Source organism: Betta splendens, chromosome 3 (assembly GCF_900634795.4).
Source record: "Betta splendens chromosome 3, fBetSpl5.4, whole genome shotgun sequence".
NCBI classification, from domain to species: Eukaryota; Metazoa; Chordata; class Actinopteri; order Anabantiformes; family Osphronemidae; genus Betta; species Betta splendens.
In genome coordinates this window covers 6,023,724-6,047,036 of record NC_040883.2, presented here as the reverse complement: position 1 = coordinate 6,047,036, position 23,313 = coordinate 6,023,724, and the positions used below count along the sequence as shown (strand labels likewise).

Here is a 23,313-nt window from a genome sequence, read left to right as displayed (position 1 = left end):
TCCAAACAGCGCCTCTACATGCACACAAACAAACAATGATGAGCAGAATAATGACAACGAAATAATAGACCAGCTGTAACTGCACTAAATATGCAGCTAATTTAGATTAGCTTAGTTTTAAGGAAGGTGTGTTACCTCAATGTGTAAATCAAAAGAATAAGATGTGTGTATATAAAAAAAGCCTAGAAAGCGATTCGTTTAAAGCTATAGGCGGTGCTACAGTTTCAAGGCTTCATGCAGTCATTTAAATACCCCCAGAATTAAGGCGTAATGCTGATTTTTAGTTGGACACGCTCAGCATAGTTTGCTAATTACATTTAGCCTACAACCTCCACACAGCACACTATTATTACACAATAACTATACCTCCAAAGTGCGACAGGCAAGGCTGCCATTTATGATTTATGGTGCAATTGTTTTGTGGTCTACTAAGCACGCTCTTTCCAACCTGCAAAGCTAGTCAACTGATTAGTTTCTTATTGCTGAAAAAGTAGGGCATGTTGGAAATTATTAATGGACACTGCTTTGACAAACCCCACATGATATTCCTGTAGAGCCTTGTACAGTATGTGAAAGCTGTGTGCACTGCACATTCAACAACGCACAAACATAACATTTACTTTTTAAAAAAATGGTAAAGTAGCGAGTAAGAAATTAAGACATTGAAGAATTTAACAGGTAAACACAAAGCACTCACCATAGAGAATAACACCCACTGACCACAGGTCGACTCTGGAGTCGTACTGATGTCGGCACACCATTTCAGGAGCCATGTAAAGAGGAGAGCCTCTCAGGACACTCTGCTCATCCCATGGTGACATGTACTGGGCAAAACCAAAATCTGAGAGCAAGTGTACACAACATGTCCACTGTGAGCTGTAGACATAATCCTCATAACTGCCTTAAGTTAATTCATTGCTACAAACGTGCATATTTATAATGTATGGGCCACAAAACAACTCATGATGCAAAACAAATGACATGAACAAAAAGCAAAAAGGTTAAGTCCTTATTGTAGTGGCGTATTAAAAACAGCCAGATGCCGATTACTGTGTTATTGTAGAACTGTGAATGTGTTAAATCACCTGCAAGTTTGAGGACAGAGCCGCTGAGCAGAATATTCTGAGGTTTCAAATCCAGGTGTGAAATGTTTCGTTCATTAAGAAACTGGAGGGCACAAGCTGATTGTGGTTAGAAACACACAAATACACAAGCTGATGTTAATTCCCAAATATAAATTTGTCTCTTTTCAGAATGAAAAAGATAATGTACTGCATAAATACTTTATTCAGGTCCAAAGATAACTCACCAATCTGCTGAAGGAAACGATGAGCCACCCTCTCAGGCAGAATCCTGCGGCTACGAATGAACTGAGACAGATCTCCACCAGAACACCATTCCAAAATCAAATAAATATTCTCAGCATCCCACTACAGAAAATCAACAAATGAGACTCTTGAGATTTAATTTCTTTATTACATCTTTGATTGTTTACTCAATTTGGGGTACAAAGTTATTATCATGTCTAATTGGAAATGACTTGTGCATTCTAGTGATTAAATGGCCTCAAACAAAGCACAGATAATCACGGTTGTTTAATTTACTAAACAGAAAATTCTTGTCTTTATTCAAAACACATCAAGCGCATAAGCTGAAGTAAATCTAAAACAAAGTGTTTTACCTGAAAGTCTTTGAGCTGAACTATATGAGGGTGGCGAGTGGCGCACAGTCTTAAGGATTTCTATTTCTGTGAGCAGGTTTTCTGTAGACGCTTTGTTCAGAGTCTTCTTTCCAACCACCTTCACTGCAACCACTTCTCGACTGTCTCCCTGCAGGAGAGCAGTCAGGAAATAAAAAATAAAAAGACCTTTATTTAGGTTAGGTAGTGAAGAAACGGACCTTTACTGCTGCACAACTAAACCATTTAATAAAACACTCAAGTTTCCCCTCAAACCACTACAACTCACCTTTCTGTAGGCTTTGTACACAGTAGCATAGGTGCCACTGCCCAGCCGCTCTGTGAGGATGAAGTCTGAAAGCTTTGGAGGAGCAAAGCTAGAGCCTGAGGCCATTCTGGCAACATGAACGCTCTCACTGGCACCTGAATTGAAACACAAGATCACTGTGCTGTTATAATGACAGTTATAACACTGTAGTTTTAAAATCTTGAGTTCAATTCAAATTACTATTACTAGTATTTGGTTTCAACCTTTTTAGATCTACATTAGTCAGTTTTTAAGAAATGATGTAGCTTTATTGTTATTAACTAATTAACTAATTTAATATCTGTTTTTAAAGGTGACATAGTAGGTGCCAAACACATATATTTATATACAAATATGGGGATTCTACACATAGATAGATAGATAGATAGATAGATAGATAGATAGATAGATAGATAGATAGATAGATAGATAGATAGATAGATAGATAGATAGATAGATAGATAGATAGATAGATAGATAGATAGATAAGGATTTATTCATAATTATTGTAATACCGTACCCTTAAATCAAATACATACTACAGTGTGCACCTTTCTACGTGGAGGTCAAAGTCTTCTGCAGAGCAGTGATGCTAACCGTGCACCTGTTGCTAACAATAGGACCTCTATACAAACAGGAACGATTCCATATATTGGATTTCCTGGAACAACACGCTGAAGCGTGACGAAAATCCTCTCTGTTAGCAATGTTTACATGTTATTAAACACATAGATACAACCACAATGGAGGGTTTAATTAAAACTAGAATTTGTGTATTGCTAAAAGGAGTTCACGTAGCTTCATGATCTTTACAGGCAATAAACGTGAATAAACGTTATTCGCAGATTATTTCATAGTTTTCCAAACGCTACTTTATTACTAATATGTAACTTGGTGTAAGCTGATCAGACTACCTGCCGGATTTTAGATCTACTACATAAAACTCTCCAATTGTATTTTGATAAACATATTCAGTCCGTGTATGCGAGAGACGTAAACTGCAGGTTTACCGAGAACGACTTGTGCTCATTTCTTTCAGAGCTAACTTGTTATAGTAGCTAGCTAACGACAGGGCAGTGTTCATTTACCACTAGCCAACTTATGTGTCCAACTAATGTAATGTTACACAAATCAAACCGAAAGAGGTCGCATCTTCCCGTTGTTGCCGTTCAACACATTTTAATAGGTGAACAAAGGTGACTTACCTGCAGGGTAAGAAGCGCATCACACGTGAATGATAGCTTAATGTTTACATTGCTGGCACAGACTCGCTTTCACGCTGCACTGCAGTTATCAGCTGATATGAAAATGAATCAGAAAACACGTTACTGCCCTCAAACGGTGGTCCTCCGGTACTGCACGTTGCATTCACGTACTTCCGTTTGACAGAAGGATTCAGCAGGATGCCCTGCTAAGCAACTGCTCAAACGAATATAAGTCAAAATATATATTTATGTATAATTTACATAATTTATTTTTTAGATAGTAAAGAAACAAGCTCCATCTTATTTAATATGCGTAATTTACCTAACACAGACAATTTTTTAATGACACTAAGCTGTTTTTGAGTGCGGGCATTTTTGTAGTTTTATTTGTAATTATTTGTAAGATTGTAAGATTCAAATTGAAACAAATATTGAACAAGCGCTAAGAGCCAACGAGGCTTTTATTTTGTACCGGAAGTTTGCTGTCATTAGGGTTGTGGTCATATGCCTCTGGCTATGGTGGGATTTTAAAGATGGCGGAGTGCTTGGCTGCACGTTTGGCCGCCCAGGAGGAGCAGATTCGGCTCCTTACCAGGGAGGTCACCACTCTTCAGGACGGACTGATCCTGGGCGTGGACGCCACCGATGCTGCGGCCGCGTCGCCAGAGCTGGAGAGCCTCCGGACCGAGAACGAGAAGCTGCGGTACCGGCTCCTGCACCTCCGGCGGGGTCTGCGGGCGGAGCTGGAGCTGGAGAGACAGCGTGGGACGAAAGGCAGCAAAGACCCGAAGCAAAACACCAGCAAAGAGCAGGATTCAAACCACCGAGCTAACAATAAGGTAGCAATAAACACGGGGGCTCCACGTGTGCTGTGTTGGTTACGTGAGCTCCATGTGGAATTCAGGAATAGGTGAGCGGTAGCGTTGCGGGCCTGTGTCCAGTGATGCCATTTGACAGACAAAACCACCTCACCTCCAGAAATAGCTGCTGCGCTCAGTGCCATTTACTGTCCACGCCAAGTACTGAGCATGATCATTGCAATACAAGGCTCTAAACCTGGCAGACAAAGCAAAGGTGATAAAGAACCTACTGTAACACACCTCTGTTAACAGGTGAAACCCCAGGATGCCAAACAAGGTGACCGCAACAAAAAGAAGGATCGAATACAGGACGAGGGCGGTCTGAAAGGGGTGATGAAGACCGGGCCCGGATACATAGCCGAGCGCCTCAGCCTCTATGAGGTGCTGAAGAAGGAGAACGACGCCATCCTGGCGAAGAAAGCTGCGGGTAGCGAACCCATCACCGTGGAGCTGCCAGACGGTCGGAAAGTGTCCGGCAGGGCTTGGGTCACCACACCGTACCAGTTGGCTGCTGGTATCAGGTTGGCCACGACCCACTGTTCCCACTGATCCCAGCTTCAGTATTTACCTTTTTAAATATCTGCTCTCAAATGTGGGCCTGTTCCCACTTTACGTTGTTTATTTTCCATTTACATTATGTTTATTTGTATTATCATGAAGTCACTCTCGGTGCTAAAGCAACTGTCTGGCGCTCTGTCTCTCAGCCAGGGCCTGGCTGACAATGCTGTGATTTCTCGGGTGAATGGGGAACTCTGGGACCTGGACAGACCTCTTGAGCAGGACTGCTCTCTTGAGATCCTGCGATTTGACAATGAGGACGCTCAGGCTGTGAGTAGATGGAGCAAGGAATTTGCATATTGAACTAGACAATTGGCTTAATTCATCAGAAGGAAATTATACACATTGCACACAGCACATTTACAGCATTCAAAGCCTTGTCTAATTGAACAAAACCCTTGTCTTTGTCCTAGGTTTACTGGCACTCTAGTGCTCACATCCTAGGGGAGGCAATGGAGCAGTTTTATGGGGGTTGTCTATGTTATGGACCCCCCATAGAGAATGGCTTCTACTATGATATGTTCCTAGATGAACAAAAGTGAGCATGTATTTTCTGTCCCACTATTCTTGGTCAGATTAAAACATGTGTAGGGCTTTTTCACAGTAGAGCTTAAGTCCAAGTTGAGCTCTGATCATGTTTGCTGTTTTCAGGGGAGTATCCAGCACACAGTTTGGGGAACTGGAGACCATGTGTAAGGCTGTGATAAAGGAAAAACAGCCCTTTGAGAGGCTTGAGCTCAGCAAGGAGACACTGTTGAAAATGTTTAAGGTAACGATCAGTTTTATCCATTTAGAATCCGGATTTCTATCTTTAACAGTTTTGAAAATATATTTTGCTGGAGGCTTTTGTGTCTGAGTTTATATTTTTTAGTTCATAGTTAGACACAAAAAAGTGGACAATTGTTCTTAACTAAGTTTCAATACTTTCCAGTACAACAAATTTAAATGCCGCATACTGAACGAGAAAGTCACCACCCCCACTACGACAGTCTACAGGTGATACTGATGCGATTGTGTTGATAAAAAATAAATATTACTTGAATCATTTTTCCCCTTTACAACTTTTTGCACTTTTGCGAAACTGCTCTGATCCATAAATCTTGTGGTTAGATGTGGGACCTTGATTGACTTGTGCAGAGGTCCGCATGTCAGACACACAGGCAAGATCAAGGCCATGAAAATCTACAAGGTAAGAAATGCCTGCAAGGTTTAAATTTGGATCAGCTTTTCAAAAACTTTATGCTGTACTCAGATATTTGTGATCAGATTTTGCCATCTTCTTGCCAGTATTCTTTACAAGTACTTACTTCCAACTCTTTCATCAGAACTCTTCCACATACTGGGAGGGCTGCTCGGACATGGAGACACTACAGCGGATCTATGGGATTTCCTTCCCGGACTCAAAGATGCTGAAGGAGTGGGAACGCTTTCAGGAAGAGGCCAAAAATAGAGACCATCGCAAGATTGGCAAAGTGAGTCACTGTAGGTAGTCATGGTAACGAGCCCGTTGAGCCGGCTGACGCTCGAACCTGGAGTCTGAAACCAATTACAAAGTGAAGTTTTATTTATGATCGCGTAACAAGACGGCCGACGCCACTCACTTTGTTCATGAGCTTTATCTTGCCTGGGTGTAGCCTGGTGGTTGTACTGAAGTGGTGAAACCCAAAAATGAACCTGGACCAAGAACATAGTCACAAGTGAAGAAAAACAAATTGATGCAGAGGTTCTAAAATGATCTCCATCGCCGCCAAAGCGGCGTTACCGTTAATATTCAGGGAAAAAAAACAGTTGAAATAATTAAAGGTAGCGCGACCATTCTTTTTTTCAACAAGTTAAATTCGAACAGTCAAGATTGTGCGTAATTGCTCAGACCTGGATGCCTGTTGCTGCTGCCTCGCGCCAGCTGAGGGCACTGCGTCGCTTTGGATTTGAGCGTTGGAGGCACCTGTGAGTCATCCCAGCACCCAGCAGGTCTCCCAGCATGGGAGCCACAGATGGCAGCACCTCAGTCAGCGCTGATTACAACACAGCTCCATATTAAACGCCAGAGTCATGCTACTGCTACATAGCCATTTGGAGGGAGGTGACAAACACAGCATGTTGTTTTAAAGACGGTGCTCTGTGGACGGATCCCGACGCGACCTGCTGCACTGTGCCTGATTGGAGGACACACAGTTGTGTTCTATGTGGGAGTACCAGCAGACCAGCAGCTGTGTTGAATTTTATTAAATTGATGTTATGCCCCATCGATCTCATAGGAGAGGCTTAGAATGAATGGACTGGATTTACCGCGTAGAACCGGTCAGGTTTTTAGATTTAACATGTCCATGGTTTCAGTCAGATGGTTGGAAGCACTTGTTCTTGCCTTTTTTCGCTTCAGTCACTTGGCAGTTTTTTTTATGTCAAATTCTTTTTGTGTTCTTATGTAAAATTCAAGCGACAGACACCCAAATATCATTGAATTAAAAGTGCTAAGTCAAACCAATTTCTTCTAACTAGTGGTTGTCTAAAAAAATGCCCATTGGACAAACAGGTGAGGTCGGGTCATAGAACTTGCTGTGTAACTGTATAATTACCAAGGTTATTATTCTTAAGAGGGAGTGAGTCACTTCTTTCTTCAGTCTTAGACGTGAGCGGCCTGTCTGGGCTCCAAACCCACTGGTTTCTGAGTTCAGAGCATTTTCTTTTTTATTTTATCTTCAGTGAGAAGCTGACAGGCGCTCCTCTGTGTGAAGTCCGATTAACACCCTTCCATGCATGGATGAGTTTCGTGGTTGTACCTTTTTTTAGATAAGAAGAAGATGTGAAGTCATTAAAATCTTTTTGTCCTTCTGTCTGTTTCTCAGGATCAGGAGCTGTTCTTCTTCCATGAGCTCAGCCCTGGAAGCTGTTTCTTCATGCCCCGTGGAGCTTACATCTATAACACACTTACCGAGTTCATCAGGGTAGGAGCTGTGACCAGATGCTTATCATTGTATTGTCCTAATGATCAGCACAAACACTAGTCTTGCGATTTTCCTTACAATGAAGGTTTGTTTGAAAGTATTAGAATTCTGGATTTGAGTTTAAGGTGAACTGATGGGACGCCACCTGATTCCCCACATGTGGCGATTAAACTGGACAGAAGCTCTCATTTAAGACCACGTTTGGTCCAAAGTTTAGACTCCTGAGTAACTTGAACTCCTTTTTGCCAAGTTCAGTGACTGTACAGGAACTTGTCCCTGTGACGTATTTGCAGAGAAGTGTTGACATCTTGAAGACTCTAACAGCCCACACCAACACACCATGCAAAGCCAAGAAGGCCTCACATACATTACACGGAAATGGTGCAAAATCACAGTCACTTCAGCCTGTTATCGCCGTGTGTTTAGTTTGTCTCTTTACAAAATCATTACAACGTTTAACCAAGAGAACCCTCTCCTATTTCATAGTCACAAATCCTGTTTTTAAACCCGTGACCTGGTTTCCACTGTACTTCATGACCTAATCTGAAACTGAAACGTTTGGTTTAAGACACACTCATAATTCTCCCCAAGTACCTGTGCAGTCTAAGTGGTGTGTGTTTAGCTTGTTTATGTGGTTTGGGTGTTTTTCTAGGATGAGTACTGGAGAAGAGGCTTTCAGGAAGTGGCCTCTCCCAACATATATAACAGTAAACTGTGGGAGACCTCTGGCCACTGGCAGCACTACAGCGAAAACATGTTCTCCTTCCCAGTGGAGGATGACGTCTTCGCTCTCAAGCCCATGAACTGCCCCGGTCACTGGTACAGTGAAGAACATATGTTTGCAAATGCTGTAAATCGGTGTGTTTCATTCTTTCTCCGTCCTTTTCAGTCTGATGTTCAGCCATAGGCCGCGCTCATGGAGGGAGCTTCCTCTGAGGCTGGCAGATTTCGGGGTCCTCCACAGGAACGAGCTGTCGGGAGCCCTGACCGGGCTGACCAGAGTGCGCCGCTTCCAGCAGGATGACGCCCACATTTTCTGCGCGATGGATCAGGTGATGATCAGGAGTTTCAGCCACAAAAGAAAGAAGTTGCTTTGTGTTTCTTAGGTAGCTGTGTCTGTGACTCATAATAAGTAGTTACTTGTTTTAGTTCATAATTATATTTCTATGTTTACAGATCGAGTCGGAGATGAAGGGCTGTCTGGACTTCCTCCGCTGTGTCTATGACGTGTTTGGCTTCTCGTTCCAGCTTCACCTTTCCACCCGCCCAGAAAAGTACCTCGGTGACATTGCTGTGTGGAACCAGGCTGAAAAGGTAAACTGGTTAGAAATATGTGCGACAAAGTGCACTAAGTGAGTTTACTTCAGCAAGATGTGTCCTGTTTCACAGCAACTGTTACTTCCTATTTGTACCTTCACAATATTCTATTTTGATCTGTGCCTCGTGTTTTAAAGCAACTGGAGAACAGTCTGAATGAGTTTGGGGAATCGTGGAAACTCAACCCTGGTGATGGTGCGTTTTACGGCCCCAAGGTCAGAACAGTTTCAAACATTTCCTGCCAGACACGATATCGGCTGCTTTCTCTGAGCTCTGGAACAGACTGTAATTATTTCTGTGTCATTGCAGATTGACATTAAGATCAAAGATGCAATTGGGCGGTACCACCAGTGTGCAACCATTCAGTTGGACTTCCAGCTCCCTATCCGCTTCAACCTGACCTTTGTGGGGTGAGTCACCTAATGAAAACACGGAGTCTGTGCGCTTTACCGGAGCACAGATTATGTTAATCCCTCCTGAATAAGATGTCTCAGCTGTGTATACATCCTACACAGCAGTAGACTGGTATTGCATACAGTTTTTGTACCACTTATTGAAAGTGAAGGGGTGTCTCTGATGCAATTGTTACAGGAAGGATGGGGATGACAAAACTCGACCAGTCATCATTCACCGCGCCATCTTGGGTTCCGTAGAGAGGATGATCGCCATTCTAACGGAGAACTATGCAGGAAAATGGTGAGGGTTTTAAATGTGGCACCTGAACTTTGATTAAACTTTGATTCCTACTTTGTTTGTCCCCTGCATCAGGCCTCTGTGGCTGTCTCCACGGCAGGTGATGGTGGTGCCCGTTAACCCGTCCTTTGAGGATTACGCCAAGATGGTACATCCTCTACTTCCCCATGGTTATGTTATTGTATACTGTAAATTGCAAACAATACCTGCATCATTCACAACTGTAAGTGTGTGTTGACCATCAAGTACATAATGTATATTTTTATCTGTCAGGTTTGTAAGCAGTTCACAGATGCTGGCTTTATGGCAGACTCTGACCTGGACTCTGGATGTCTGCTTAATAAGAAAATCCGAAATGCTCAGTTGGCCCAATACAACTTTATCCTTGGTGAGAAACTGTACTTTCTTTTGAGCACTGATTGACCATTGTTTGGAGAGCGTTTTAGTCCCAGTTTGTTCTCAGAAGCAATTTTGAAGCTATTGCTAGGAACCCTAAGTTTATAGTCTATTTTAAGTCTGTTATTGTATTTTTGAAAGGGTTCAAATTGTGTTTTTTCCTCTTGGTGCCACATGGTAGATTGGACAAAAAGGGAGTTTACATAGATAAAAATGTTTGATTCATTCTCAAAACTATGTTATTTTACATTATCATAAATAACTGCAAATTATTACTAATACATTATAACGGTGCTAAACAATTACAGCTTGGTCCTTTTTATGAACCAGGATGTCTGTAGAGATTAGTCAAAATATTCTGAGTGGTTGTATTAAAAATAACAAATGGATCAAGCTGGCTAACCACCCACAGTTGGTGAATTCAGTGACACAAAGCGGGGAAGGTGTTAGGCTAGCTGTGTGTGTTGGTGTGGTTTGACCGTGTCAAGCTGTTTGGTCTTCTTGTGTCTTGGCAGTGGTTGGAGAGAAAGAGAAGATGACTAACGGTGTCAATGTGCGCACAAGGGACAACAAAATCCACGGAGAACTGTCGGTGGCTGAGGTGCTGGCCCGCCTGACCCTGCTCAGACAGTCCCGCTGTCGAAACGCAGAGGAGGAGTTCTGATCAATACAAAGAACAAAGCCGACTATCACATATCGATAGCGCAGTCCTGGAGGTACATGTGTGAGGAGTAAAGGGAACAATGGTGGTACCCAGTAGGTTGGTACTAGAGAAGTGCAAAGCTGAAGTCAGGCAGAAACACGTGAATGGATATTCTGTAACTGATGATGATGATGATGACGACAATGTGTGAAGGGTGGAACAGGAAGGAACAGGACAGGTTTTTGTGTCGATGTGCATGCAAGTATGCTAAAGTGACTTATGTCTGAAGGGAAGTTACTTGATGCCTCGTGAAACATATGTGATCATTGACATAATGAAGGTCATAGATTTGTCACGGACATGTTTTCTCCAAAGGTCTGCTTCATGGGTAACGCCAGAAAAAAAATAAAATAAATATACCCATTGTGAATACTGTTCTTTTTTTTATTTTAAAGCAAGTATTAATTTACAGTAGTCATTCTGAATATACACACTGCCTAATGGAGCTCTGTCACACGCAAACAGGGCTATGTCAGCTGCACTTAATGACAAGCCAGGAACATAGCATTCGTTCAGTGAAATGTGGGCGTGGCAAAATGCAAACGAAGTCCTACTTCTGGTTATGGTGTGTTCACGTGACTGGGAAATATGACAAACCACTATAAATCATGATGTGCTGGTGTACGGTTTTGTAGCATTACGTTCCATTTTATTGCCACTGCTTTTTAAGCACTGCTTCTTTATTTGACGCCAAAAGCTTAGTTTAAGCTAAAATACTGTTTTATTGACGGTACAACCTGACCACCCGTTTGCCATACAATGTTTCTAATTTGCAGTAGCCATTTTCCCAAATGTACCTTGAACGCACCGTAAGCTTGTTCCGCTGCAGCAATGGCTTCTATTTGTCAGATATGGAGACCTGATCGAGGACGTTGTTTCAAAATCTCTGGAATTGTCATTTTATTGTTCCTGGACCTGGTACTACAGTGCGTGAATGGTATGTTTAGGGCACATTTACACAGGTTGCGGTAGTAAAGGCAAGTAAATACGCTGGTTTCTGAGCAGCCTTACTGCTAGTTAGCATTAGCGTACCTAGCTAGCACAGTTAGCAGTGACAACATACAATCCAGTAAGTAGCGCTAATTTAATAGACGTTTGTTTGTCTAAAAGTTGGATGTTATTAACTTGGACGGTGTTTATTTGAATGGTTATGCAAATCAACAGCTGTCTCTGCTAAATTAGAATCCGTGTTTATGGACGTTGGACATTACCTTTTAGCTGCACGTTAACTAGCATTAAACCTGCTTTATTAAGTGAAGCAGGCTTAATGCTCCACCGACATTCTCATCCTGCTTCATTGGAGTTCTGCAGTCATGTTATTGACACAGATCCTAGCTCCAGTAGATCTCTGTACCTTCATCAATAAGTGTCGTAAAAGACGAATGCAGCATAAACTTTCGTGTTTTCATGGCCCTGACTTGGACTTGTTTATCAATTCACAGGGTATTTGAGCTCTCCTCATATCGGCCAGGAGCCTCCGTACACAAGAGATGCCCAGCATGGACCTTCCATCACTAGCCCAGCGGTCCTGCCTTCATCCTCAGGTAAACACATCAGTCAGTAATCAGCACTGATTACACTTGTATCACAAATGTTGTGACAGTGTGACGTATATCTCAAAGATGATGTTGAGATCTTGGGTAGTGCACAGTTAAATTAATTGTAGAAACTAAGGTCACTTATCATAAATCTCTTAAAATTATGTGAACAAAATACAACTAGTCCAAAGGCTGATACACTAAGATTTGTAGAGTTCTTAGTTATGTTTTCAACAAAAGAATTTTCTGTTGCTGTCCATCAAGAATCAATACAGTAATCAGTATTAAGTGGCTTAGTTAAGTTTCTTAAGGGCTCTTTATTAGCGTTCTTGTTGGCAGCAGGGTGTTTGTTAGTGTTAGTCATTTATATCCTGCAGTTTAGTTTACACTTTTGCTAGAAATTCAGAAGTGTAGTAATATATTTGTTGCCACACACCACTAGAGGCATGAGGTGCTCAAACCAGCCTGTGAAAAAGCTTTTTGTGGTCATTTTAGAGATTTTATAGGACTCCAGTAACGGTATAATTTTTGTCTTGTAGTGTCTCCTACAGATAATGAGAACTACACCTCAAAGTGTCCCAGTGGGGGGTTGTGTAGTCGCCTGCCAGCTGATTGTATTCACTGCAATTATCAATACAACTGCACCTATGGGAAACCAGCAAATTTTCTTTGCCACACAAAAAAAGGAGTTCACTGCATCGTGAGTAGCAGTTGTTTTACAGATGTTCTATCTGGCGCTTGATTAAGAGTGGAAAGATGTTTACATCTCCTCTGCTCATTGCTAAAAGCGTTAGCTGTGGAGATTGATGCTACATTGTGCTGAACTAATTGATCCTCTAGTTCAAAGGAACACTTTTTGTAGTAGTAAGCTGATGTATTCTTTTTAACTATTCTATTTACAGGGAGATTCAGGACGACAACAATCTAACTTCACCTTGTCCGTCACCTGTCAGTTCTGCTGGCAGCTTGATCCATCTCAATACCGCTGCTCAAACTCCACCAACTGCATGACAGTGTCCTGCCCACGCGAGCGCTACAATGCCACTTGTGATGTGTTGGAGCATGTACATTGTTTAGGTATGGTGGAAGACCTGCATGAAGCCTGCAGGTTTTTTATTGTCTATTTATACACATGACCACATAGTAATTCGGCAATTATATATGGGGCTCTCAACCTTCTTACACAAACATAAACTATGTACACTTTGTTCTGTCTACGAATACCAGTACAGACTTATATTTCAATAACATGACATCCATGTATTATAGAGCAAAAACGTATACACTTAACAAACTTAACTTATTCACCTTAACCTATTTCTAATGTGGTTCGTTTTAAACTGGTTGCGCATTTGACTTCTTATCAATGAACACACGTTTTAAGTTTGTCATCTTTTCTAAATGATGATCTTTTCTAAATACTAAATGTTTTTCTACTATAGGTAAAAGACGTTTTTCTAAACGATTATTTTGCAACTGGACTGGAGGATACAAATGGTCAACAACATTAGCACTCAGGTACCCTGTCACCATTCAGTTTAGGATAATAGACTAATGATTTCACTTACGATGTATACTACAGTTCTGACTTTTCTGACTTGTCTGACTGTTTTGTTGTTTTGTGAAGCATTACACTTGGTGGTTTTGGAGCAGATCGGTTTTACCTGGGCCAGTGGAGAGAAGGTCTGGGCAAACTGTTCAGCTTCGGAGGCCTGGGTATTTGGACTCTGATAGACGTTCTTCTGATAGGGGTTGGTTATGTGGGGCCTGCGGATGGTTCGCTCTACATCTAAAGCAAAGGTCTGGAGATGTGGCTGATTGGATTCAGAGCATTTCCTCCTCACTCTCAAAGACAGCAGATCTCAGAAGTGGCGTTCTTACCATGTTTGCCTGCAGAAGCTCCTTGTGCAACACATCTCCATCCCATCTGCTAACACGCAGGAAGTGTTTTCCTCATCACACCAACCATGACTCTACCCACACAGCCATCAGATCAATTCCAATCACTTTGAAGATTCTGCAGATAGAGCTGTGCAGGAAGACGAAGAGCCAGTAATTACTCTGGTTTGATCGAATTGGTGGTCAGGCTCTGTCATGCTGATATAATGATGCATTTAGTTTCCTGTGGAGCCGTGCTTTCGCTAAGTTCCCGTCCCTTTCATGCTGTGTGCTATTTTGTTCTTAAAGTTAGGTAAATGCATTAATGGCTGAGTAAAACAGTCTCAGTAGGGAATCTAAAGGGTATTTATGCCTTGAAGGAGCTCATGAAAATACACAACAGTATGTGAAAAGATATTCCTGTGGCTCAATTTATCGGTTATTTCACATGCACTGTTTGTTCCGAGTGAACATTGCAGGCCTCAACTGTATCAGTAATGAGAGCTTGGCCTTTCTGTACTTTCTGGCATCACGTACTGCTGCATGTTGTGATTTTTGGGAAAGGCACAGACACTAAACTTCAGCATTGTAGACATGTTCATGATAATTAACAAGAGACTTTACCTATGTTGCACTAAAACTGCAGTTACTTGTGGTTTCTCTCATGCTGGAAATGTCAGAAATATCTTTTGCAGTCAGTTTGATTTCAGTCATCCCACTGTAAAATAACATACTGTGTATAAACACTAAGATCTTTGCAGCATAAAATGTTTAAAGGCTCAGTTTGTGTAAATATGATTCAGTGTCTTGTCATTATTGTTTTGTTGAAACACTGTAAATGCTATATTTAAGTTATGTAAATAAAACGTATGTGTTGTTTCCCAACACAGACAAGAACCAAGGCTAAATATTTTTAATGTTTGACACTGGCCTGATTTGTTAATGCCATTTATGTCCACAGTGTGACCTGATTCTCAACAGCTAATTAAAGAGGCGAAATAAATTATCAATGAAAAGGCAGAATATTTCTTCTTTGAATGCTACGTTGGCTGAAATTATTTGATATTGAAATTTAATCCTGAATAAAATACTTTCTTGTTCTTTATTACTCCCTGCTTACTTATTTTGAGATCAGAGGACTGCAGCTTTGTTCAATGGAGAGCTGAGACCTTCTGCTCGACCCATGTTCCCTCTGTCCTCTCATCCAAATGTGAAGGTCTATGATAAGCCCAGGTTATTTTCACAGATGTCAATGTTTTTATGCACATAAAACGCTGAACATGGATAGAAACCAACGTTGCCCAAAGGCGTGCGGCAGAAGCAGACAGCCGGTAGGGTACTGTACGTATGTGTAGTAAGTAAAATACAAACTGACTGAACTGCTGCTGTTTCAGAGCTGTGGGGCAAAGCAGCAGATGGCAGCGATACATCAGTGTGACAGTTTCTAAGTCTGTCAGCACGATTGAGGTAGATCTCTGTAATAATGTTACATAATATGAGGGTTAAAAAAAATAGTAATTTCCTTTCTAGTAAGTTCTCGTTTTGTGTCGACTTTTCCAATTGGCTGCTCGTCTCTGGCTGTTGTGAGTTTACTCCACCCTATTTCTAGTTCCTCAAATTTGACACAGCCCACTCACAGCCACTACAGCTTCCTCCCACAGACTGATGCAAGTGTGTGTCATACAGTTTAATCTGAGCTCAGGAGTAGAGAAAAAATGTTCACCTAAATATTTTCTTCTGAGAGACCGGATTCTTTTTTCCTGTTTCTAACCTTTTGCAGATTTATGATTTAAGGTTTTGTGCTGAATCTTCTCTTCCTGCTTGTTGCCACGCTCTGTTCCAGCACAGCCCAGTTCAGTTTATATCATACTTGGTGGTTACATGATAACTGTTTAAAATATGTGAAATAGAAAAGGATAGTGGTTTAGTATAACACAAAGCAAAATATACAATTACATGAAATAAACCAACCTGCTTATTATAAAATATACAAACAAAACTGGGGAGTTTTTCTCTCGCATCTGTGATCTGAGGTCCACATCTCACCAATTACTAGAGTAAATATCTAAATTACTGTATTAAATAACATTTCATTTGTGCCTTAATGGCTACTGCTCAATTACAAGTAATGACCAGAGCGATATTATCTCTTTACAATCTTCCCATTTGATGTTAGTAATGGAAATTATATAGATGTTTGTCTCATGAGAACAATTATTAAATTGCATCATTGCTCAGTATGTTGAATGAAGGGCCACTGTGATTCAAATTAAAGGTATAATCTAACAAAGACCGATGCTCTCACGACTTCCTCATTCTGAGATTCTAATCATTTAAAGAAGAGAACAAAAGTATATTCATGCCTCTGTTACACAATCCCACGCCGTCTCACCGCGGCTGAATTTTGGAGCACAGGTTCTGACCCTTTGCCTCCATCCCTGTCTTTCATTATGCTCACTCCAACCGGAGATGCCGTTTCCAGCAGAATGCTGCGCCACAGAATTCAACTCTGAGTGCCCCACCGCGTGCTTCTTTCTCACTCCTATGTGGTTGCTAAGTAGCACTTGATACCACCTGAGGATCTGACACTTATTTCAGTGACTATAAAAAGTATTTTTTTATATCTCCTTGGAGTTCTTATTTTATTATCACTGAATCATAATGAAGCTAACTTACGGTTTCTTTTAGATCAGTCAATCAGCTGAGGAGACAATTTAAATATAAATACTGTAAAATATAATCTAAAGTTGGGAGAAATATGAATAATACTAATAACTATTAATGTAGGTAGTAATTTCTCTAATCAAGAGCAATATGTTAAATACATAAAAATCAACTGTAAAATATATTGCAACTACTCACCTACAAAAAGGTGTCAACCCCTGGAAAGATACTGGAAAACATTTCTCAAAAGTGTGTCTGACAGGAGCACTGGAGGTGGAAGCCTCATGCTGTGGAAATGCAGTTTTTTAGCAGACCCTGAAAAGGTTGTCACAGCAAAGGTAAAGGCAGCAAAACATAAACGAGTCATAAAAGAAAACTATGCGGTCGTCTGCAGGAGAACTGGAGGTGATGATTCATTTCCTCAGCAGGAAAACAACTCGAAGCATAGTTTTTAGAGAGGAATGTGTTCAAAACAATACAAATACTGTCCAGAGTCCAAACCTCGATCCATTCAAAAACCTGTGGAGTTCAGGATTGCACAACACAGCGTGGACGATGCATGACTGAGGATCTGACAGACTTCTGCCTGTTACGTAAGAAGTAAAAATAAGAAATCACTGTGCAACCCTTGTAGATATGAGGTTTTCCTGCAGTCACTATATTCTTTGCCTTCACGTGTTTCAGTTTAACTTAAAAGAAAAAAAAAATACAAATTGACAAAAATGGTTTTGTCAATTTTCTGTTTCCCATAAACTGTTGATGGTGCGTCTAATCCATCAACTGTCTTTTTATCTTCCCGTCTGTCCAATCCATTTCACACACGCACACGCGCGCACACACGCGCGCGCACACACGCGCACACACACACGCGCACACACACACACGCGCACACACGCGCGCACACACACGCGCGCACACACACACACGCGCACAGACACACGCGCACACACACGCGCGCACACACACACACGCGCACAGACACACGCGCACACACACGCGCGCGCACACACGCGCGCACACACGCGCACACACACACGCGCACACCGAGATCACTTCTACGTTCTTGGCAGCGCAACAATATCTCTGTTAATCTTGTGTACATAGTGAAATAAAAAAAAAAAAGGAGATTGGATTGTGATTGTTGCAGACGACGACCACCTTCAAATGTGTCACAAACAAATGAACAAGTCCGGCCAAGTGCAATTTCAGTGATTTATTTGTACAACAGGAACTGCACTGTACAAACACCCCAAGCTCAGATTTAAAGGCATGAACAACAAAAAAAAAAAAAAAAAAAAAAAAAAAAAAAACTTATTCTTGCCTGACCTGAACATCCCCCAAACCTCACTGTGGAAATAGACTGATGGAACCATACGCCCAGAAAAAAGAATTTAAATAAAAGCTGCAAAAAAAAAAAAAAAAAAAAAAAAAAAAAAAAAAAAAAAAAAAAGAAGCTACTTGCAAAACTAAGTAACATTTACAGGGCGAGAAGAGACCCTTTCCAATCAAGTGCCAAAGGTAATTGAAAAAAAATTTAAAACAAAACAAAAAGGCTAAATAAAAAACTAAAAAGCATCATGTCCATGTTTACCTTTATGGCAGTGGAGCAGTTATGGCCTCAGTTCAAAGACCATGTAAAAATCAGACTCACAGTAGACGAATACAGAAAAGGCATATGGTGAAATCGCTGTGAGCTCCACGCGTCTATGCCCTCACACCATTCTCGCACACACAGTTGTGAGCTTTATCACACAAAACAGGACACTTTCAATAAAAAAAATAATAAAAGAATAGAAAAAAGAAAAAATGACCCACCCCATGTAGACAAAGTTTCAACAGCGATGGAGGTGACACGGTCAGCGGCATTTGCAAAGATCTCTCTCAAAGCAATATCAACTTCCATTCACCCAAATTCCCATTAGTCCAAACACTAATGTTACCATGGTAACTCAAAACATCGTATAAAAATATAACCGACTGAAAACTGAACAAAAATATATCTACACAGTCTCGGGTGGGGTGGGGGCTGAGCGGCAGCGCCAGCAGCTCCGATTTGCACTGGATCATTCTCTCACGGGGGCCGACGGATGCGCAGGGACGTCGGGCTCATCAAGTCTGCGTGGAGGCGGCCTTCCCCCTCTCGCCGCCGCCCCCAGCGCCGGCCGCGTGGAAGCCGCGGGTCCCGTCCGGGCCCCTCGGCAGCCTCGTCACCCCCGGCGGCAGGCCGTCGGCGTTCTGGATCTTGCGGCCGAGCATGGGGCTGCCCACCGGGCTGCTCTCCTGCGACGCCACCTGCTTGCGCCGCTGCACCCACGGGCTCCCGCACGGCGTGAGGCTGCTGTCCGACGAGTAGTCCGCCCAGCGGCGCCCGGGCTCGGGGCTCAGCCGGCCCTCGCTGGCCAGCGGGGACTTGTGGGAGGGGGGGGCTTTGCGCTGGGGGCAGGGGCTGCCGCGAGGGCTGGACCAGGGGCTGTTCCGCGGGGACATGCTGGGGCTCAGGTGATTGTTCTGGAAGCCCACGCCGGCGGCGGTGGGGCTGAGCTTGTTGCAGGACTGCGACTTCCTGGCCAGCCGGGGGGACGTGGGGGTGCTCTCGGTCTCCGAGGAGCTGCAGGCGGAGTCCTCGCCGTGGTACTGCAGCTCCCGCACGCGGCTGTTGAGCGAGCGGCTCTTGCGCATGCCGCCGCCGCCGCCCTCCTCGCGCGGCCGCTCCTTCGCCACCTTCTTCTTGGGCGGCTTGGTGCCGATCAGCACCACCCTCAGCCCCAGCGCGCCGGCCCCTCCGTCCTCGCCGCCCACCGCCTCGTTGGCCTTGACCGCCGCCTCCACCTCCTCGAACTCCACGATGGCGCACTCCTCGCTGCCCAGCTGGCCGTAGCGGCTGCTCAGCCGCTTCAGGTCGGCCGGCAGGTCCTTGCCGGGCTTCAGGACGCGGACGGAGGCGATGGCGCCGTACGCGCCGAACGCCTTCAGCAGCAGCTTCATCAGCTGCTCCTGCTGAGTGGCCCCGCCCTCGGCGTTCCCGTTGTCCTTGGCGAGCGCGGCCAGCTCCGGCCACCTCTGCAGGTCGCTGAGCAGCAGCATGCGGCTCGGCAGCGACTCGCTGGCGAACACCGGCACGGCCGACGTGCGCCGGACTTTGCGGCCCTCGTCGTTGAGCTCCAGTATCTTCGAGTGCCTCAGGGCGTAGGCGGTCGTCCTCCAGTCGCGGGTCAAGTGCTTCACCTGGCAAAACAAACAACGCTGGTCGTGATACAGCTGAGTGGATCGTGAGAGCGAGGCCATGATCACTCAGACTCCAACATCTGGCTTCAGAGCCGTTCACTAACTACCGTATCTCTCGCGCACGTTCAGAATGTTTCTCAGCGCTTACAGTGGAAAGCTTGTTTACATCGAGAAGGAGCATGTGCTCCTCCGACGGGAGAAAAAATAAAAAAGCCAATTAATCAGGAGCGTAAAGCAGCTCCAGCTGTTGTGAATGAACGTGAGAACATCATCGCGTCCTGAATCACCAGTGGATGCTGTTGAATTTACACGAGCTCTGCGTCACTGGAAATTAAACATGGCAGATTTGGAGCCCAGGCCAGATGCTCGGCCTTCATTCAATACATCCTATTACCCTTTACTCTGGAATATCAACATACGATAGCATGTAATGAGCTGTGGGCATCATGTTTATTATGTTTGTGCCAACCTCCACTCCCTGCTGGATTCCACGCTCACCTTTTTGAAGGACGTGAGCAGCTTGACGCTGACGAAGCCCAGCTTGTTGCGTCGCACGTGTTTGAGCAGGAAGGCGTCGTGCTCCAGGTTCTCATCCGACAAGTAGTACTCGATCTGAGCGACCAGCTTCTGGATGAGCTCCGAGTCCGGGGGCTGCCAGCTCTCCTCCTCCAGCTCACCTCCACTGGTCCCGGCCCCGCTGCGGGTGTGGGAAGACAGAACACGCCTCACCGTCAAAGCGCGCCGTGCTCCCATGTGCCGGCGAACGCAACTGTTGCACATTTCGCTTTTTCAACCGGAGGTTCACAAATGCTGGCGGGAGCGCTCTCATTAAGCCTTTGGAGCGACGGAGGAGCGGGCTGTTGCACGGCTGCGCCCCGAGTTTCCCCGCGGGGGTCGAGAAGTCACGTTTCGCGCGCCAGACGCGGATCCCGCGGTCCCACCGAGGCCAAATCTGCCCAGACCTCACCATCTGAGGGCCGCGGAGTCACAGGCTCTGCCTCCCACACGCACAATATGGTGGCGCTCGGCACGTCGACTTCACACAATGTACAAGACGCCTGTGACAGAGGCTTTTTGGACACAGTGCGAGGAGCTCAGGCGAAACCAAGCAGGTATCGTCCAGACCGGAGCCGAGGTCCGGATGAAGCCTTATGGGTGACTCATCAGCTCCTCCAGCTGCCAGCCTCACACACCCATGGTCAACAGCTTTCCAGCAGACTGACCGCACAGCTGGCTCAAGATCAGACACACACACACACACACACACACACAGTCTTAAAGGTTAGAGGAACCTTTAAGGCCTGAGAGCTATTAAGGAGTGATTTGCAACCAGGAGAAAGTGATTTGTTGGCCTCGCTGCCGTATCACTGACTCACTGTTTGAGCCTAGTCCGAGTAGGAACTTATAGGCCACGGGATAAAAATAGCAGGCCGTGACGCAAGGGAATTAGATTAAAATGAAGGCGCCATCCTTTATCTCTCGAGGTGTCTCAGAAATGCTGCCTACAGGTGTTTGGACGCGGCCCCGCGGCCTCACCCACGGGATAATAATATCTCAGGTGCGTCTGGGAGGATTTACGCGTCCATTGTCCTCGGCGCACACCGATGGTTACTGCCTTTTGTTGTGCCCGTCACGCGCCTGTAGTCACGCCGCTCGCGCGCTGTTCACCTGCCGAAGTTACGAGCCGCAGCCGCGGCTCTTCACGCAGGACGCGTAACCTTGACGTCACGCGGCTGTGCACCCTCCAACCCCGCTGGAGCAGAACCGGGTCTTTGTGGGGGTGAAACGCGCTTAAACTGACGCCAAGCAAGTTCATAGTGAAGTCAAAGTCGTTCCACGCGCATTTGCTAAAGCTAAGCACAGTATAAGCGACTTTAATGTGTGCATATTAAATTAAATGTATAACGCTAAATGAGCCAAACCTTGATTTGTCGTGTCTCCCCATTTCGTCCTCGCTACAGCTGCCTCCGAGGAAGTCAACATTATTGTGGGCGTGCGGCGCTTCCTCGGGTTCCTCGTCCTCCGCCGCCTGGATGGCCACGGTTATCGTCACCGTGGCCATCTCCTGCGTGTGCTGCTCCACGGTGATTACTTCATCGATGCACCGCGCCGCTGACGCATCGGACGCGCACTCCGGCGGGCTCAGGCAGGGGATCCCCGCGGACGCGCTCATGTTTCCCGACCGAGTCGCGGTGCTCGCGCGGACTCCCTTCTCTTCCTGGGTTGCAGCAGCAGGAGGAGCAGGAGGAGCAGGAGCAGCAGGAGGAGCAGGAGCAGCAGCGGCGCCTCCCTGGAAGGTCTGAAGCCCGCTCGGCTCGAAGGCACGGGCAGGAGACGGGGCGCGTAAAGCTGCTCGGTTCCGATGGCGGAGGAAGACCCAGGGGGCTCCAAGCACGCGCTCCACGGCTCGCCAGAGGCCCCCGATCCAGATCCGACCCGAAGCAGGGCCCTGAGGAGCAGCGGGGCTTGTAGCAGCCAGAGACACGCAGCCTGGACCTGGCGACACCGACGGGCAGCAGCCTCCTCGCGTTTCTAGCGCCGCCGCCGCCGCCGCTGCTACTGCTGCCACTTCCTCATATGTAAGAGGCTTTCTGCTTTTGAAACGAGCTCTGGGATTGGGCCGCGGCGGCGTCTCATCGCACTCGCTCCCAACCCACAAGCAAAAGCTGACACAAAGCCAAGAAGGAGGAAAGAGGAAGGAGAGGCAGCGCATGAAGGCGTTCACCAGCGCGTGCATGATTCTTTTCCTTTTTTTTTTTTTTTTTTTTTTTTTCTCACCAACAGTATCACGGCTCGTCTGTTAAACATGCATGTCCCGTTTACGCGTCTCTAAGTAGAGCTACAAATTCACGTGTTCCTGTCTAATTGGGGAAACGCCGCGCCAAGGACAACCCCTTCGCTAACGCACTTAATTGGATAATTGGCTTTCAGCCCCTGTGCGTGCACGAACAAGTCGGGCTTGTACCTGAGGCGAGAAGAAAACACTTTTATTAGGAGTATGCATGAAGTCAGAGGTGACGCATAAATAAAGGCAGCTCTTGCTCAGGGCGTCCTGGCGTCAGTGAGTTTGCCCTTTGACTGCATATTTGGAGTGCACTGCTGCTTTTTTCTTTATATTTGGGCTACTGGTATAAAAACCATGCAAATGCAAAAATCTCCTCCAAGAAAAAGGAAACTGCTAAAGTAGAATAAACACTGCCACTGATGTGCCTCCCAGTCTTCAGAACAGCATCGGACCCACAGTAAAATCAAACAGGCTGATCTTTTTCCTCACAGATCAGGGATCGCTGCGAGGGAAGTTCACTTCCAAAAGCAGCGCTTCACTGATGTCGACTCGGAGCGGCGA

At 44.9% G+C, this 23,313-nt stretch overlaps 4 protein-coding genes across 4 annotated transcripts in view; 2 read left to right on the top strand and 2 right to left on the bottom strand.

Moving 5' to 3' along the window:
- The window catches only part of ulk3 (unc-51 like kinase 3), a 10,663-nt gene extending 7,314 nt beyond the window's left edge, over nt 1-3,349 (bottom strand). The window contains 8 exon segments of the mRNA XM_029144233.3: nt 1-14; nt 698-841; nt 1,086-1,181; nt 1,310-1,430; nt 1,682-1,723; nt 1,725-1,829; nt 1,968-2,101; nt 3,191-3,349. Coding sequence (XP_029000066.2) covers nt 1-14; nt 698-841; nt 1,086-1,181; nt 1,310-1,430; nt 1,682-1,723; nt 1,725-1,829; nt 1,968-2,072 — 627 coding nt within the window. The 5' untranslated portion in view covers nt 2,073-2,101; nt 3,191-3,349.
- A 321-nt stretch (nt 3,350-3,670) lies between these two features.
- tars3 (threonyl-tRNA synthetase 3) lies at nt 3,671-11,032 on the top strand. Its single transcript, XM_029144232.3, has 18 exons — nt 3,671-4,029; nt 4,303-4,571; nt 4,755-4,878; nt 5,022-5,146; nt 5,260-5,377; nt 5,540-5,604; nt 5,719-5,797; nt 5,934-6,080; nt 7,455-7,553; nt 8,206-8,372; nt 8,443-8,605; nt 8,730-8,867; nt 9,008-9,085; nt 9,180-9,280; nt 9,462-9,566; nt 9,639-9,711; nt 9,837-9,951; nt 10,475-11,032. Exons 1-18 carry the CDS (start codon nt 3,724-3,726, stop codon nt 10,621-10,623), a joined length of 2,421 nt encoding a protein of 806 aa, XP_029000065.1. The 5' UTR covers nt 3,671-3,723; the 3' UTR covers nt 10,624-11,032.
- A 408-nt stretch (nt 11,033-11,440) lies between these two features.
- tm2d3 (TM2 domain containing 3) lies at nt 11,441-15,186 on the top strand. The gene is made up of 6 exons (XM_029144234.3): nt 11,441-11,599; nt 12,105-12,206; nt 12,740-12,900; nt 13,103-13,277; nt 13,643-13,718; nt 13,828-15,186. The coding sequence occupies exons 1-6, from the start codon at nt 11,494-11,496 to the stop codon at nt 13,991-13,993; spliced, it is 786 nt and encodes a 261-aa protein (XP_029000067.1). The 5' UTR covers nt 11,441-11,493; the 3' UTR covers nt 13,994-15,186.
- A 2,754-nt stretch (nt 15,187-17,940) lies between these two features.
- Nucleotides 17,941-22,984, bottom strand: larp6a (La ribonucleoprotein 6, translational regulator a). Its single transcript, XM_029145005.2, has 3 exons — nt 21,890-22,984; nt 20,466-20,664; nt 17,941-19,967 (listed from the first exon to the last, which is right to left on the bottom strand). The coding sequence occupies exons 1-3, from the start codon at nt 22,702-22,704 to the stop codon at nt 18,852-18,854; spliced, it is 2,130 nt and encodes a 709-aa protein (XP_029000838.1). The 5' UTR covers nt 22,705-22,984; the 3' UTR covers nt 17,941-18,851.
- Nucleotides 22,985-23,313: the final 329 nt, after the last annotated feature.